The following is an 18,109-nucleotide window of genomic DNA, read 5'->3' on the forward strand; positions in this document are numbered from 1 at the left end:
CATTTTGCACGTCGATTTTTTGCACGATCGTCGCACAATGAACGGTGCATGTTACTGTGAACCTTTGAATGAGGTTAAAGGGACTATGAAACGATTTTTTCTTCGTTTCGTTCGAAAGAAGACATTTTTCTGAGTCTAGAACCGAAATTTTACTTTCATCGCGCGAGCGGATTTCTCGGGAGCGAATTTAAACGGAGCGGCGAAGGGAGGACAGCTGGCGCCGCGCCGTGACGAGCTGCCGAGCGGAGACACAACGGGTAACTTGACGCGACCACGGCCGGCTCAGCAACACGTCATCGTGACGTGTTGCCGAGCCGAGGAATCCCGCCAGGAGCATGCGCCGTAGGATCCCGCGTATGCGTTCATCGGGAGTGGAAATCTCCATGACAGCAGCTTTCGCGCGATCGGCAGATTTCGGCAGTGGCGGCAGCCACAGCGCGAGCTCGCGGCATTACTTGCCATTGTGCAACACCGGTGACGTAACGGGGAACCGAAGAGCGGTCCGTACAGTTACACCATCGGCAAGGAAATATGCGCGGGAGAGGAGGAACGCGGAAGAGACATTTCCAGCGCGCGCTCCTCGCAGAGTGGAGCGATTTCGTCCGGAAAAATTTGTGGCATATTAGTTTCTCTGCGGGAAGAACAGTTTCCATCGAAAAAAAGTATGGGGGTTCGGGAAATTTCATAGTCCCTTTAAGCTTGCTTATCGCAGCAAAACACGTGACCAACCAACACGTAAAGCCATTCTCCTCCATGACAACGCCAGACCCCACACTCGCCCACAGCCGTCTCATGTGCAAAAATTAAGGGAAATGGGCTGGACGCCACTGGAACACCCTCCCTATAGCCTGACTTATCGCCTTGTGACTTTCACGTGTTTCGGCCACTTAAACAAGCACTGGGAGGCCAACGATCCGACGACGACGACGACGCAGTGGAGGAGTTTGTGCAGTTTGTGCGCAACTGCCTGCTGACACAACCCACTTCTTTTTATGAAGAGGGGATAAAAAAGCTACCGATCCACAGGGAAAAATGCATTTCTACATCGGAAGATAACGCAGAAAAATAATTCACACTTGGTTTATTTCTTACTACAAATAAAATAATATAAAATGAAAGTCTCGTTTGAATTTGATTCACCCTCATATCTATCAGCACACAGCAAACGAATATTGACAAAAGTATTCCCATTCCACCAGCAACCATTCTAGCAGCTATGCAGCGAAGTGTTTCAAGGCAGTGAAGACGACTGAGTTTGAGTCTGAATGTAAAAAAAAAAAAAAAGGAAGGAATTGAATTCGTCACCTGACGAATTCATCTACCGGGTGTTTCAGTTAAATCCCCGGGCTAAATAATTCGCGAACGGGTGCACCAATCCACGAACTTTCTTTTTTACAAGTATCTGTCCGATACCACCTACAAGCTGCACACAGTGTGAATGAGTGGGAGGCGCTCATTATTAAAATAAAAATGCAAATGAGTTTCGTCAAAAAGCGTATCTTCTAAAGCAGGGCGTTGTCGGCATTAAAATGGGTACTACCCCTTTTGGGACCTTCAGTGGACACCTTTTAGAGAAAAATCTGCCACCGAAGCGGGTCATTTGTTGCGGTAATTAATTGGTTTCGGTTTACGTATTTTTGTCGCGGCTGGTCGCGGCGAAGCGCACAAGGGCGTATTTCATTGGTGTACTTCATTGGTGTAATTCATTAATGTAAGGACGTAATTTATCGATGGATAAGGGAGTGAAAGAGCGTCCTTTTGCGCTAAAACACCCTTTAATTAGGTGTATTCCTCATCAAACACTCTTATAATGGACATTTAAAACTAAAAACGCCCGTAAAAGAGGAGTATTCTATTGAAAACACCTTTTAGGATGGAGTTGCTTTCTGGCAAATACTCCCTCTGAAATAGCTGGTATAATACAAGCTCCCACGGCTGTTTGCTGAGACATACAGTTCGACGTTCCTGCTTCTATGGGAAGTACCACCCTAAACACGGCAGACTTCCAGCCGTGGTTCCATCGTACAAACCTAAACCGGAGCGCAATGCGTCACAGGCATGACTCGTTAGCTTGGTAACACTGCGGGGCCAGCGTGAGTGCGAAGTAGCCTATATTGGCGTATCGGGTGGATCATATACTGCAATTTGTTGGGGCATGTTCGTTAAGTGTAGAGGGGCGGAAAACGTTTCTAACGGCGACAGGAATGCGTTTTTGCAATTAACACGTACGCCTGCAAGAGTCAAAGATGCCAGCTAAATTCTTAACATCCTTCCCTGTCAAATACTGTGTTTTAAACTCAGGTTGTCGTCTACAATGTGATTGCTTGCTGAGCGGAGCCGTTAAACCAGCAGAATTTTTTATTTCACAAATTAAACACAATTTTTAATACCATATTCCTAGTTCAAGTGGGGTGTAAAAAAATTGGACGTAATCACCTTTCAAAACCTCACTTTACACCCTTAATGATCCGCATTGGATAAAATGTGGCGTATATCGATATTACACCTTTTGTAATGCTCTTCTTGCAGCCTTTGCTTCAGTCTGCGGGATAGAAACGGGTGTTTTTATAAGAATACACTTGTTTTGAGCGAATAAACGTGTAAAACGATTTACTGTGCTCCAAGGTCGCGGCGGTAAACATGAGAGAATGGCGGTACTATCCCCCATCGAGTGATTCAGAACCAGACAGTGAACCTCGAGTGAGGACAGTGCGTGTCATCTGCACTGAACATGCACTTAGCGCCACCGAGCGTCTTACGTAGGAACTTCTCAAAGAGTATTGAATCTAATCTTGCCTGAGGGGTTCAGATGTTAACTTGTTCACTTGGTAACGCTACGCGCATGTTCAATGATCAATGGCTTCAATGATCATGGAAGGCTGTCCGTGTTAAAGGGGTTACTAGAAGAATACAGTGGAACGACCGCGCTCTCCGATCGACTATCGCGGCATCGACAGCCAGCGGCGCTGCAATCGACGACTATGGAGACGCCATAGAGTTAGTAAGGAGGATGCGCAGAATAAGAATGCATTTAGCGCACTTACAATTACTTACAATTATAATTAATTGCAATTATAATTAATAAGTTGTGGCGGCGCTGCTATCGCCAACTACAGTACGTGGCCTGGTCGCAGCGGGCATGCTTTGCAAAGCGTGTCGTCTGCGTCTCAACAATTTTGCGAATTGAGATTTTTATTCTCTTCTATTCTGTTGAGCACAATTGACTACAATTATAATTAATTGTGCTCAACAGAATAGACGAGAACAAAAATCTGAATTGATCTCAATTGTTCTCAAAATCTCAAAAATCTCAAAATCTCAATTGCTCAGCACAATTAATTGCAATTATAATTAATTGTGCTCAACAGAATAGCAGCGAATGAAAATCTCAATTCGCAAAATTGTTGAGACGCAGACGACACGCTTGGCAAAGCATGCCTGTGCGACCACACTCTTAAAAAAGGGTGTACTTTAACTCCTTTTTTTGCCACATATATAACACCCTTTTGGAGAGTACAATTACGCTCAAAAGGGTGTCTCCTCACTCCCTCAAGAGAGTAGCATAACACCTTTCTCCCTACTGGAGATTAATATTACTCCCCGGCAGGGAGAAGGTGTTATGCTACTCCTTTGAGGGAGTGAGGAGACACCCTTTCGAGCGTAATTGTACTCTCCAAAAGGGTGTTATATATGTGGCAAGGAAAGGAGTTAAAGTACACCCTTTTTTTTAAGAGTGCAGGCCGCGTACTGTAGTTCGCGATAGTAGCGACGCCGCAACTTTCGCCGTTTGCTCTGACAGCCGTCCCAAGGCGCAGTCCCCTCCGTTCGCTGCACTATGCCTTTTCTAGTTCACTGAAACAGGGATAGAAGACATACGATCATCTCGAGGCCTACCGAGATTGCGGCTGTTCATGAATCGGAGAGGGGGCCTCACTGCAATGAAATAATGAAAAGAAAGAAAGAGATGCAGAACTTCATCGCGTAGCGCGTTCCACACCAGCTGTAATCCCGAATGATATCAGTTCAGTTTTTACACATACATTTTACATGCATGCATGCACCGTGTTTACAGTGTTTGGACATGAACAATAGCGCACACAGCATAGCATGGCATGGCATTTTACGACGCAACGTAAGAAACAGTGAGACGGACTGAAATGAAAACGCTAGCTCGTAAAAAAGAAAAAAAGAAGGAAAGAGAAGATGAAGTAAATAGAGTAAGGTCAAGGAGTGCCGTTTTTGTCTAAGGCATAACTCTTCCAACGCGTCGTGAACCGACGACTGTGTGCTTTTTGCGAAGCCGTGCTGTTGCGCTCAGAGATGTTTGCTCAGAGAGTGCTGACGTGAAGGAAAATTTAATAATTCATAACGCATTCTGCCGTACATCGCAAAATCAATATGGCGCTGTGTGCCCAGCATACGTTGAAAAATTCAATGAATGCAAAGAGCTAGGTGTTATACTGTCTTGCAGAACGTTTTGCTTTTTCTTTCCTACTCTCGACGAATAATCAAATTCAGAGCAAGGTGCACAGTGCAACGCACAGAATAATACATAGGGTTCCTTTTGTATGCTTGTGTGTTATCGTGCTCCATAAATCACTCAGCATATATAAACCCGAAGTGATTTTGATGACAGCTCACGTTCAAAGTATTTTAAGGGTATTAAAACCGTACTTAGGGATATTTCAAATGATTGTATTAAACGTTCCGCGGCGTAGTTTAGCAGCTTGTTGCTTGTAAACCCAACACAACAAGTTGCATGTGACAGTAAACACAAAATAGTTTTAATCAGTTGACAAACGCGAAATTGCGGCAAAACGGTTCGGAGCGACGTCTGGTGGGAAATAATTCCCAATTCGTCCAGCAACAGTGATCTATGATCCCGACAGGTTTGCTGCTCATAATGGCTACGAAGCCGACACATACCCGACTTCTTTGTATTAGACACAGTGTTATGCGCATGCAACGCGGTGTTGCCGCCGTACTTCTGAGATTGCAGCTTTGCTGCTTTACTATACCTTTAATTCATTTGTGTTATTGTATATTACACAGTGTAATGGGAATGCTGATCACGTTAAATTCAAAAAAGAAAAGATAAAACTAGAAAGGCACTTATCTGAGACGCTCCCCCTGAGGCATACTTCCAGGAAATAAAGAGTTTTAGCGAGTCGTCTGTGCCCGAACCAAACGAACGATCCCGTCGATTCGAAAAGCGAATGGGAAGCGAACCGTAGAGACTTTTAATGTATTCCAGATGGATTTGAGTAACAACTGGATCATTCGCATGTTTTCCTGCAGTATATATCACATACCGCGGTGTACTCTCAGACTTTTTTCCCCTTTGCGGAAGGCTGTAGTTGAGGTGAACTACGTCGGTCACCGTGTTATCAACGTGTTGTCAAGCAAACGCCGGCACAATTGGGAGACTCGATCACATGTTGATGCATCAGGATGATGTTGGAGGAAGTTTTGCTTTGAAAAGTGTTAATCACCCGTGTGCGGGCCTCTTTCGACAGTTAACCAAACAGGGAACGACACAGGGATGAGCACTTTGCATAGCTTTAATGCGCCTTACATATTCACAAACTTTCTCACACGGTCTATATGTCCTTGTGCCACAGCTGATCGCTGAAACGATCTAATGAATGGCATCCGATTACCGCAGAGGATATACATGATCGGCACCAGTAAACATCTCACAGTCCCACTGCAGCTTCGCCACTGTAAACAGCCGGCATCTTCCTTCGCGATGTCAATCGGTCGTGCTCTCCGAATACAACGAAACGACTCAGCGCGAGTGGGTCGTTCGTACGGGGGCCGCGCACCCAACGACACGCGCACCCATTCGTAATGCGCATGCACGACACTCGAATCAGTCGTTTCGTTCATGCGAAAACGACTCGCTAAAACTCTCTAATAACGAAGATCGTGGTAACGATCGAATGAAGCACGTGATCTTCACGTGACCGTCCACGTGACCTTCTGCCTCCACCCATTCAAACGTTGCCCACCGGCACACTGCTAAAGAGGCCCAAGATGGTCGAAATAGCTGTCCAGTGCTGGTGTGGCGGCGTTTGGGACTTGTAAACATGTGTAAGGAATTGGTTTTTTGAAGAACACGCAGCGCCGCTGGTGCAGTCGCGGTGCAGGTTGGGAGTTGTGGGGAAAGCATGGCGCACTGCTCCCTAGAACTTTTTCAAGTGGCCTATTGGATATGACCATGTTCTTGCTCAAACACCACCACCACCACCACCCTTAGAAGTCGGCCCAGGACGCACATTCCCCTAGGGCGTTAGCCGTGACGTTGCACGCCTCTGTGAGACCGACAACGGTGAGTCCTTTCACCAGCACCACCACCACCAACGCGACGGAGTCTGAGTTCCTTGGTAGTGAACGTTTTAAGCGACCATTCTGTTCAATTTACACGAACGTAATCTTAACCAACGAGCTGATTCACATCTTTCCGCACATTACCATCCGTGGACAACAAAAGAGCGACATTTTATAGCCAGTAGCCGGCGGTACTTTTGCCACGCACTTCAGAGCAAAACTTCTGAACGCGAGCTGAACATTTTCTTAGCTCCCCGTTCTTTCGTCTGTTTTTTCTTATTACTGTATAGCGGAAACGCTCCATCCGAGCAATTTACTCCAAAAGCCATGTTCTCTCTGCCTCATTAAAAGCACATGCACTCGGTCATTAGTTGTAATCTCCCTGAGGCATTCGGACTTTTTATATAAATACAACAGCTGCTGTGCTTCATCACGTTAGAATGGACGCAGCGCACTCAAGAATGAAGCCTTACCGTGGAGGAACTCGCAGAGAAAGCACCTTGTTATAACAATTTAAACCCCGAGGCGCCTCCTGGGCACACATCTTTTGGCATCCGCGGAGCAGGCCTCGTTCATTTGACGGGGCACGACCCAGGCGAGGATATGTCTGCCTCTTAATCAGGAAACACTGCGAGCGCTTTAAACTAATTAGCAGTTGACGCTTCACAGGCGAACGCTCTTCTAGAGTGTTTATTTTATTTTAAGAAGTTGAAAGAAGAGGAAGCGAAAAAGAACGGAGCAGAAGGAAGCAAGAGAACCCGAATGTCAAAGGGTCTGGACCCGGCGAGAGCCTTTCTTGTCTTTCTTGAGAGTCTTGTTGCATGGCACGTGGCACGCCCGCGATGGTCGTAAAATCAGTGGAAACCGGGCTCCAGTGACATTAGATGATCACTGCTCTCTTTTTATCGCATCTGTAATGGATAAGAGAGTCCCAGGAACATACATCTACGTAAAAGCGTGAGAGCTTTGTCATGTCGAGCAGAGACTGTAAGGGCCGTTCGTGCGTGGTTCACCCTGGGGTGCGTATACGTGCTGCCTGTTAATATAGAAATGACGCATATCTAGACCCTTGTGTCTTCGCGTTTTATGTTTGTTCAAAGTAAGGGGTAAGTATATTTGGGGAAAACCTTTGGTTTTGTTTCAGCAACTGCAAAGTAAGGTAACGCCCGCATGGGTACGTGTCGGGTGGAAAAGCAGATTTTCGGGTAGTAAATGACAAAAAGGCCCTGCATCTCGTATTTCAGATGAACACGAAGTTATACGGGCTGCTGAGTTTGTGCCTTGGCACGTTCATTTTTCGGGGTTTTCGGGGTTTGCTCTAACTGACGAACGATATAAATAGGGCGTTGAAAATGGATTTGACCCCAAGCTCAAGGCACTACGCTGATTGATTAGTGCACACTCTTAAAACTGCACTTCACCGCATAGCACGCTCGTAGCCAACCATCATCCCGAGTGACATCGTACTTTCCCCTGATTTGGTGAAAACGGGGGAGGAGGTACGCCATTAATGTGGCGTTATGCAGTTCATAATTGCCAGAAAAATGGCGTACGCCTCCGTTTTCATCACATAATGGTAGAGATCGTTGTCATTCGGGATGATGGTTGGCTAGGAACGTGCTATGCGATGCAGCTCTGCATTTAGACAGAATAGGGACGTTAAGCTCTTGACAACGCATGGCCACGGCCACTTGTGCGCGTCGCTTCGCTCTGGCCTGCCGCCGTTTTAGGTAACCAATAGGAGAGCTGTGATTGTAGAGCTTCGGCATTCCACCGAGAAGGCGCTGCACAACGCGGACGGGCGGACGGGGAGGAAGCGCATATCAGCTGGTTTCCATCACGTGCTGCACATATTCAGCACTTTGATTTGAGGTTCGGGGAACCTGTTTCTGCCTGACGGTTACTTAAGTCGTGTACGACAGAACTGAAATGTGGCAGCAGTAATCCTCGTTGAGGACGACGCAGTATATGCCGAAAAACTGTTCGGTGCCGCTGTGTCCATCAACAGAGAGGGCAAGTTCAGGCTTATCGTACAACGAAATACCGTAAAACCAGACAGTTCTGATGCATGGCTCAACGCAAATGAAGTGAAGGTGAGCGAAAGGAAACGCGCTGGGTGCAAGCCTTACGCTCGGTCGTTTGTTCCCAGCACTTCAAAGAAGACGACTTCAGGCCAGGAGGAAAAAGAACTCTGCTGCCTGCAGCGGCCCCATCGGTTTTTCCTGCCTATCCCCTTCCCATAAGAAGACTTAGGAGCCAGCCTCAAAACATAGGAATCTTGTGCGCGTAGTTGCATGAACAAGCATCCAACGTGCGACAACAACAAGCAACATGGTGCCGAAGCCGACGTTGTGTCTCGTAATGGAGACGAGGCGTCGCAGACGGAGTTTGACCTTGTGGGAAAATGATCACCATCCCTCACCCGGGGTGATGCCCGTCTGTCCAGCGTACGAGGGAGACACTCCACGAATCCCAGCTTACCAGAAGACAGCAAGGTTTATTACATCCAACCGACAGCCAGACCAACAGCCTAAGCCCCCATGGCAAACAGCCCCGACAAAACGAAATTCCCCCCGCTTTTATTCAGTTCACCCGAAGTCACACCTCCCCAAGGAACCGGTGGCGTCCCCTTGCCACCACGGGTAAACAAGATAGAAAAGATAAGTCTCACAGCTGGTGCTACACCCACGTGCCGGCGATAACGTCCCCCCACAACCTCTAAAGATTCATAAACGACTCGGAGACGGCAACTGCTCAATCTAAGATCAAGATCAACGTTGCAGAAATGTGTTGGATAGTCTTGCGGTGAAACTGACGTGACACCGCTGATCACACAACGAGTCAAAGTAGAGATTGAGGAACTGAGCTTTCCCCGAGCTGTCTATTGCTCTTTAATCCTTGATGATCCACACAGGAGAGTGAATTTACATGAAAAGTGTCCAACGTGTCCTGAGCTGCTACACAAGCCACTTTCAAGGAAGGTCTTGAGATTATAAGTGAAATACCTCATATGAAATGAAGATTCTCAATGAAAACATGAATCCCTGAAACTGGACTCTTAAAAATGAGTTTCACCACATAGCACGATCCTAGCCAACCATCATTCCGAATGACAACGTTCTCGTCCCTGATTTGTTGAAAACGTGAGGCGGTGCCTATTTTGTGACACTTATGCTGTTCATAATTGTCACAAAAAAGGCGTACGCCTCCCGTTTTCAGCAAATCAGGGAAGATAACGATATCATTCGAGATTATGGTTGGCTAGGAGCGTGCTATGTGGTGAAGTTCATTTCTAAGAGCGTGACATATCTAATGATAACTGTAATTTCTAGGTACACCTAATTGGAACGCTCTTTTTTGGCATGTGTGATTTCGTTTATCGTACGATAATAAACAATGGCCCGTCATTGTATACGAACAAAAAAGCATGCACTCATTGACTTAGACATGTGCTCGTGAGAGGCTTTGTCATCAATGAGCGTGTTCAACACGCCTCCTCTACCATGTGCTGGACAAGCACGATACCGTTGCTAGAAAAGTCTTAGTCACAATAAATAAATAAATAAATAAACTCGCTGAGAAAACATGGAGACGAGGTTCCGAGGCACCACAGCGCCGCGTTCCTGAGTGCCCTACTTCGTCTACTTCGTCGGAGCGAAGCGACGCGTGCAAGTGGCCGTGGCATGGCATGCAATCGTTGATTTTCCTTGCACGAGAGTTTCCCTAACGGAAATGAGAAAGGTGAAGGAAAAGGCGAGAAAAGATAAAGTTCTGAATAGTGAATAATACTCTAAAGCTCGTACTATACAGCGTCTAGGCCAGTTGCCAGAATACATCTAGACCAGTATAAAGTTCCCGTAAAAAGTGTCGCTAATTGTGTGTTATGGTACCTTGTGGGCAGGGTGCGAAGATGAACCTTTTTCTTTTTTCTTCTTGCGTTCAGTACTCCGCCTACTGGTATACAGTGAAATGAAACGTCGAAAATTTTCCCTGCTTTCATTGAGAGATGAGTTCGTGATACAGTGTGGCCTTTGCGAGGTTGTGTTCTTCGTTTCTTTGTGACCATCCGCTTGCATGTTTGCCATACATTATGGCGTTGAGCTACCTTATGATCAGCTACCCTCTGATACTAGAGATTAAATAATTAATTATTGCCTGCTGTAAAGGGAATAGTCTCTTTTTACACCATTTATATGAGAAGCACTAGAAATGCAATAAGCAGCAATAAGGCGCATGCGCGAAAAGAACACATGTCTTCGTTGCATGGGCAACGACTGATTAACCCTTCTGTTATTCCTCATAAGAATGGAAAGCGGTCGTATAGACAACAAAACAATGGGCGTGGTGTTGCACTCATCTAATTTAGTAAACTTTAAGTGACCGTGACACCCGACATTAATTAGTTGGATCTAGCGTCAACGCACACATATTCTTTTCAAGACAACGCATCACACACACTTTATTCACATCACATCACATCGCATCACAACGCATACTATGTGCCTAGACCAATCAGGGTGTCGAACCGCAAAAAAATAACGGTTCGGTTCGGGTTCGTGTTTCTTGATTTCGTGCCGGCTCAGTTCCGGTTCGGCCACGTCAAAAATCGAACCGGTTCAACGCTTCCATTTTATATGTTCCATAAAACTGCTTTTATCAGGAAATGCGTGGCTAATAGCTTACTGCTGTTGTCTGCACTGGCGTTTTTAGCGGTCAGGTACTCCCTTTAGCGAGAGAAAGGAGAAACCGATTAATTCTTATTGCAAATAGAGTCCGCGCTGATGAAGCGGTGTAGTTCTGCTACTTTCTGTTCCTAAAATCTCTTTTTTCACACGCACGGTGCCAGCAAGACAATAAGATAACAAGCCTAATAAGATGGACAGCGTTATATACACGGCGATACTTGCCGGTAGTCTGCATTCGCAGCGTGAATCGATCTGAAACCATACTGAAGCATGTCGAAAATAAGCATGCCAGTCTTACTGTGTCCAAGCTCACAGCAATGTACTAGTCAATCCAGAACACAAACACAATGTGCCACGACAAAATTGCACTACCAATAAGCAGAACTGCATTTACTTTTCAAACCACGAACAATCGAACAGGCACCGTTCTGCGTACGCTCCTTCTCTACTTCTCATGTTTCGGACTTGTTTAATTTTTACTGCTCGCGTGTAAAGGTAAATGTTGGGCGCTTACTTAATTACATATTCGTCCTATAGAGCTACATAACTGGCCTACTCCATTCCTGTTTCATTCGTCCGCTTGGCGCCTCGTCTCTGAAGAGTCGACGCCGCAGCGCGTGCGTGGGGCGCTAGACGCGGCGCTCACACGGACAACTGCGCTTCAATGTGTTAAAAAGACGCTGAAAGTGTACTTACTATAGGCCTCGTTTGACTGCTAGGTGAAAATTTCCGAAATACATGATATGGACGCGTGATGATGATACCAATGTGTCTTCTTCGGGGATTGAGAGGAACTCTTATGCAGACCTCTTTTATGTCCGAACCGTTTTGTTGCGAACCGGTTACCGCTATTATTTTTTTACGGTTCTCTCCGGTACGGGTTCAACAGTGTCATGAAAATTTCGGTTCGGGTTCGGTTCCGGCAAAAATAACGGTTCGGGTACGGTTTTCGGGTTCGGGCTCGGTTCGACACCCTGAGAGCAATACGTTCGAGATTTCCGGTGCACGTCAAAAGAAACGTCTTCAAAACGAGCTTCACCACATATCATGCTCATTGACGCCGACCATCCCGAATGACATCGTTCTCTCCCCTGATTTGTTGAAAACGGGAGGCGTACGCCTTTTTGTGGCACTTATGCAGGAATGACAATAGTTACAAAAACGCGTACGCGTCGCGCTTTCCACAAATCAAGAGTCACACAGGTATCACTCTGCAGAGTGTCTGGCCTTCAGCGTGCCATATGTGGTGAAGTTCATTTCTAAGAGTGCACTCTTAAAAATGAGTGGTGGTGGTGATAGGGCTTGCCGTTGTCGGCCTCACGTAAGTGGGCAACGTCACGACTCACGCCCTGGGGGAATGTGCGTCCTGGGCCGACTTCTAAGGGAACTGTGCCGACATACGCACTTTTTTTGTGACGTACGCCTTTTTTGTGACACTTATGCTGTTCATAATTGTCACAAAAAGGCGTAAGCCTCCCGTTTTCAACAAATCAGGGCAGGTAACAATATCATTCGAGATGATGGTTGGCCAGGAGCGTGCTATATGTGGTGAAGCTCATTTCTAAGAATGCAGTTGGTAGAAATTATCCGCAGTCCTACCCTGCGGTACACTCTAAAACAGAACTTCACTGCATAGCACGCTGTGCGCCAACCACTGCGAAGAATGATAGGATTGTCGCTTCTGATTCGAAGGGAGAGGGGGGCGTACGCCTTTATGTGGAAATTTTCATATATCCAAATTGCCGCAAAAAGGCGTACGTCCGCTTCTCTCTTCGAATCAGAAGCGATAATTTTATCGCTTTTTCTTTTTCTATCTTTCGCTTTTTATTTCTTATATACTATATATAGTATGTATATACAGGGTGTCTCAGTTAAATCCCCGGGCTAAATAATTCGCGAACGGGTGCACCAATCGAAGAACTTTCTTTTTTACAAGTATCTGTCGGATACCACCTACAGGCTGCGCACCGTGTGAATGAGTGGGAGGCGCTCATTATTTAAATAAAAATTCAAATGAGTTTCGTGAAAAACATAACTTCTAAAGCAGGGCGCCGTCGGCATTAAAATACGCACTACCCCTTTTGGGACCTTCAGTAGACGCCTTTTAGAGAAAAATCTGCCACCGAAACGGGTCATTGGTTGCGGTAATTAATTGGTTTAGGTTTACATTTTTTTGTCGCAGCTGGTCGCGATGAAGCGCAAAAGGACGCTCTTCCACTCCCTTATCCATCAATGAATTACGTGTTCTAGAGCTTACTTCGCAATGGGGAGTGCTGAAGAAAAAATGGAAAGCATGTGATACCAAGATACTATGTGATTAACTGTGTTTCGTCCTTGCGATCATAACAGAGAAAGGGCGCATAAAAGTCAGATAAGCGGGGCGGGGACTGGCGTAGCCTGTTTGACGCTGTTATTTTTTCTCCAGCACTCCCCGTTGCGAAGTAAGCTCACGAACACGTAATTCATTGGTGGATAAGGGAGTGGAAGAACGTCCTTTTTCGCTTCACCGCTACCAGCCGCGACAAAAATATGTAAACCGAAACCAATTAATTACTGCAACAAATGACTCCCTTCGGTAGCAGATTTTTCTGTAAATGGTGTCCACTGAAGGTCCCAAAAGACGCAGTACCCATCTTAATGCCGACCGCACCCTGCTTTAGAAGTGATGTTTTTCAAGCAACTCATTTGAATTTTTATTTAAATAATGAGCGCCTCCCACTCATTCACGCGGTTCGCAGCTTCTAGGTGGTATCGCACAGATACTTGTAAAAAAGAAAGTTCTTCGATCAGTGCACCCTTTCGCGAATTATTTAACCCGGAGATTTAACTCAGACACCCTGTATATTCATTCAAATACGTTCGCAGGCACACGTCGTCACTTCTTCAGCCTCATCCCTCGGTTTCGTTGACTGGAGTTGCTAGCGTAACTGACCTAATTGCCATCGTCATATTCCCGTCGAAGGCTCGCGGCTACCACCGCACGTTTACATGTTTCATTCCACTTTGGTCTTCGCCCTGGCACAACTGTTTAGTCGCAATGTCAAAAGACTTCGGTGACCCGCGGTCAGTGTCGAAGGCACCGTCGTCTCCGGATTCATCTCCGGGCTCATCTCCGGGCTCGTCTCCGGAAAAAGACGTAGCTCCAGTGCCCCACGACCATAACAAACCTGGCGTGGCATCTCCAGTACGCCGCAAGAAAAAGAAGTCGACTAAAGTACGTCGACGCCAAAGTTCCAGTCCAAGTCCACTCAACAAGGCAGCACAAGAATCACCCGACAAAGAGAACCGAAAACCCGAACCATCTAAGGAAGCGGAGCAGGCCCTCTCGAAGACCGGGGTGAAGAATCTCGCACAAGAAGCAAATACGCCAGGCCCGAGACAAGAAGACTATCCCCGTGTAAGTAATTTCTCCAGCGGCCCACATACCGATGCAATGTCACCGATACCAACAGGCCACGTGCAAGAGGTCGCAAGCTTATCAGAAGTTTCCACTCGAATGCCTCAAAGCCTCTCTGCTCCTGGTAGCCTGTCGGACGCTGCTGCTGTGCCTGCAGTCTTTACGCCTGGTTCTATTGCTTCTGTTCCCGCCGTTTCTGACGACTGTGTGGCCCGTAACATCCCTGCACGCGTGTCATTTCATGCAACCGCAACTAGCATGACTGTGCCTGAGGTACCACCACCACCACCTGACAGCTTAGCGCCGAGTAAGCCCCGAACGCGGGCTCCGTCAGTGCTCGAGAAGCTGCGCTCATTCCTGGGTTCAGAAACTAAGTTGAGTAGTCGACGCGAGAGCAAATACCGACGCCCAGGCATTGAAAGAAAGGCAACCTGTACGTATGCATCTTGTTACGTATTCCCTCGTCACGAAGGTATACAAGGTGTCCCAGAAAACGTTTCATTGAATTATAGTCAAACAACAACAACACCTGAAGTCATGCGGTCAACGGCATTTGTTAATTCTTACTAGGTTTTTGCAGCCTCCTGATGTGAATGTTGTGTAACGGAAGTTTAATTATGTAAATTTTCGGGAGGTGAAGGCAGAAATTTCCGAAGTAAAGATCACCTTTTTACCCCACCAATGTGAAGAGCGCGTGTAATTTACTCAAATTAATAATAATTGACAGGGATGGGATATTCAGGAGCTATCCCATCGGAAAAAAAAATAGCCGAACATAAAGGCAGGAGGCAAGCCGAGGCAAGACTCATAAATGCCGTCACGATGACGTTCATGTGGCGACTACCTTAAACTGTGGTACACAGGTAAAGGGTCTCCATGTGCACTGCGATGCAGGAAGACTGTGTTGGTTCTCTCGATAGAAAGGTTTCTGAAACTGAGACAACCGCACTATGCTCCAACCCGTAAAACGTAATCATTTTGGTTAGGGTACTGTCTTCATCTGGAGATTCCGGCTTTTTCATCTGGCTAGAAACACCTTCGTACCACTGCCCTATGAGTCCCTATAAGCCCCTGCATGCCTTCTAAGTCCCTTTCTTCTCTTCAGTTCGCCACAACACCAGTTGGTACATCTGGACAAGTGTTGCTGCTGTAGTTTTGCTCTAGACAGCAAGTCATTCTTGCACAAGTGAAGTATAGTATAACGTGAAAAGTAACGAAGAATCCGAAAAACTGTTGAACGTTATTCGCTAAACCACGTGTACCCGTCTGGGACGTCGGTGTACGGTGCCGTCGTTTCTAATGTTGCTGAACATGGAAATCAACGCCGTTACAGAGTAAATATCACCTAAATTACAATTTGTCGACTTTTATTTTTGCAACTTGCTGCTCACTAAAATACTCGGAATTGAACTGAATCTAGGTTCATGTCCTCTTACCTTCTTCTCCAACAGCGAGAACAAGACATGCACGAGTGCGACAGGAAGTGTTGGACCAAGGACAACCGTACTACCTCATGTCAGGCGTTCTCGTCCTCCTGGTGGTCATCCTAGCCACCGGAATCATCGTCGTCATAGTTACGGGACCCCTCAGCGCCGAAAAACTTGCGGTTGCGTGCACCACGCCTGAGTGCAAGCGCATGAAAGAGGACGTTGACGCTCTCGTCAACCACGACATTCACCCGTGCGACGACATGTACAGTTACGTTTGCGGCAAGTGGAAGAATGGAGGGAGCTTCGTGTCTGACGTTATTGGCAGGTATAATTCGACCATGATTGACGCTCTATCTTCGCATTCAATTAAGGAACCGGACCAGTACGGCATGCACGTGTTTTCGACGTTATTTGGTTCCTGTCAATACTACATGCAAAAGGTCAACCGGACCATCACCGGGGCTCTGCAGGAAGCCATTATGTTGCTGAACCTCACAGACATCCTGCGCGCTCAATCACAATCAGACATATTTAGCTTCATGTTCGATATTCAACTGGAAACGGGCATATACGCACTATTCCGAGTTGAATTCCTACGTAAGGGTGACGGCTGCATGCTTGAGATCTTCCCTGGCCTGTCGATCATCGGCAAGTTGTACGGCGCCTACAGTGACCTGGAGGCAGATGGATACCCGCCGCAATTGAGTGCACTGAAGGAAAAAATCATCACAATTGTATGCTATCATTTCAAGTTTCCGAACGACACCAAAGCGCTCGTCGACGCCATCGTGTCTTTGGACGACCAGATTCATGCTGAACTATTACGGCCGACTACGGTTACGACGACGACATTCGGTAACTTTACGGATCTTTTTCCCATCGTAAACCACGAAATTATCCGATCGATAGTCGACGACGTGCTCTCTGACAACTTCAAGCTTCATCCAAACGACAGCGTTCGCGTCACAGGTGCCGACAGGATAAAGAAGGTTCACGATATCCTCAACGACGAGACACTGCAAGTTGCGAAAGTTTACTACCTGGTCAATCTGCTAGCTGGCTTGCTGAGGTATGACTTGTTGCGGAAATATGCCAGGAAGAATAAGTGGTTGTATTCCTTTGCTTGCATGAAGTCAGTCAGTTCTGTCCTGATGCATACATTGCCATATCTGCTCGCTTCATTGCCTGGGCAACACCAAGGTTCGGTTGCTGCCATGGAACTCGTCGATGCCATTAAGGACAAACTACTCAGCGACAATCTCTTGTCCGCGCTCGATGAGGATACAGTTCGAGAATCTCAACGTATTGTTCAGGAAATAGCCGTATCGACTTACAATGTTGAAGACCTTGGACACTTGCATCATGAGATTGATCACCGGCGGTGGAGGCTTCAAGGCAACTTCCTGGCTATCCTTGTCCAAGCGAAGAGACTGAAGATGAAGATGCTTTATAAGGTTCTATACGAAAATTATACTACGGCTTTGACTGAGAGTCAGCTCTCACACAAGCTTACATATTATTCTTCGACGAAGTTGCTTACCGTACCAACAGCATATCAAGGATCACCGCTGCTGTTTGCGGACAAACTTAAGATCCCGTTTTACTTCAACTTCGCTACGCTGGGTGCGTTGATTGCAAGAGAGATTGTGCGTGCCTTTGCTGCCCCTTCTGGGAAAGTCACGGTACAACTGGAAAGTTATTTCGAATGCCTTAAGAGAATTGCCGCCATCCAGGGGCTGAACGTCAGTGACGCCATCGATCGGGATCCCTGGAACAGTGCTCTGGTAGTCTGGTCATATGGTGCTCGCCTTGTCTACCATATTATGTACGAAGCCCTTTCTAGTTACGGCCAATCAATGTTCCAGCAGCAATGGAATACAGCGCAATATTATTTCTTCGTTCGATTCTGTATGCTTTCTTGTGTGTCGACAAATAGGCCGACATGTCCCAGGTCGTTCAAGGAACAGTGTATAGTGCCCCTCTTCAGCAACGGGGACTTCGCTAGCCATTTCGACTGCACCTCCAGACCGAATTTCAGGACAGATGCGTGTGTGGCTTCGTTTTGATTGCAGAAGGTCGTGCACGCAGCTATTCTCCGACTTACTGACTTTGGTTGGTTGACTTTACCATGAGCTGCATACCATGCGGGTACCATGAAGGGTACCCGGGTATAAGATGAATATAGTATAACTGGATGATGTGCATTTTTCCTTTTGATATGAATTACCGAATTGCCACTTTTTGTTTTAAATAAACATGGAAAAACT

The 18,109-nt window shown here is 46.6% G+C and overlaps 1 protein-coding gene across 1 annotated transcript; it reads left to right on the plus strand.

The window, feature by feature from the left end:
* The first annotated feature begins 13,984 nt into the window (after positions 1-13,984).
* On the plus strand, positions 13,985-18,109 carry LOC135390072 (uncharacterized). The gene is made up of 2 exons (XM_064620082.1): positions 13,985-14,845; positions 15,864-18,109. Exons 1-2 carry the CDS (start codon positions 14,053-14,055, stop codon positions 17,906-17,908), a joined length of 2,838 nt encoding a protein of 945 aa, XP_064476152.1. The 5' UTR covers positions 13,985-14,052; the 3' UTR covers positions 17,909-18,109.

This window comes from Ornithodoros turicata, chromosome 3 (assembly GCF_037126465.1).
Source record: "Ornithodoros turicata isolate Travis chromosome 3, ASM3712646v1, whole genome shotgun sequence".
In the NCBI taxonomy this organism is placed as follows: domain Eukaryota; kingdom Metazoa; phylum Arthropoda; class Arachnida; order Ixodida; family Argasidae; genus Ornithodoros; species Ornithodoros turicata.

Bases quoted from the DNA above. Each gene is read 5' to 3' on its own strand.
- LOC135390072 (XM_064620082.1), top strand. From the start codon at position 14,053: ATGTCAAAAGACTTCGGTGACCCGCGGTCAGTGTCGAAGGCACCGTCG. The intron at 14,846-15,863 runs GTACGTATGCAT...CTTCTCCAACAG, and splicing joins CATTGAAAGAAAGGCAACCT to CGAGAACAAGACATGCACGA.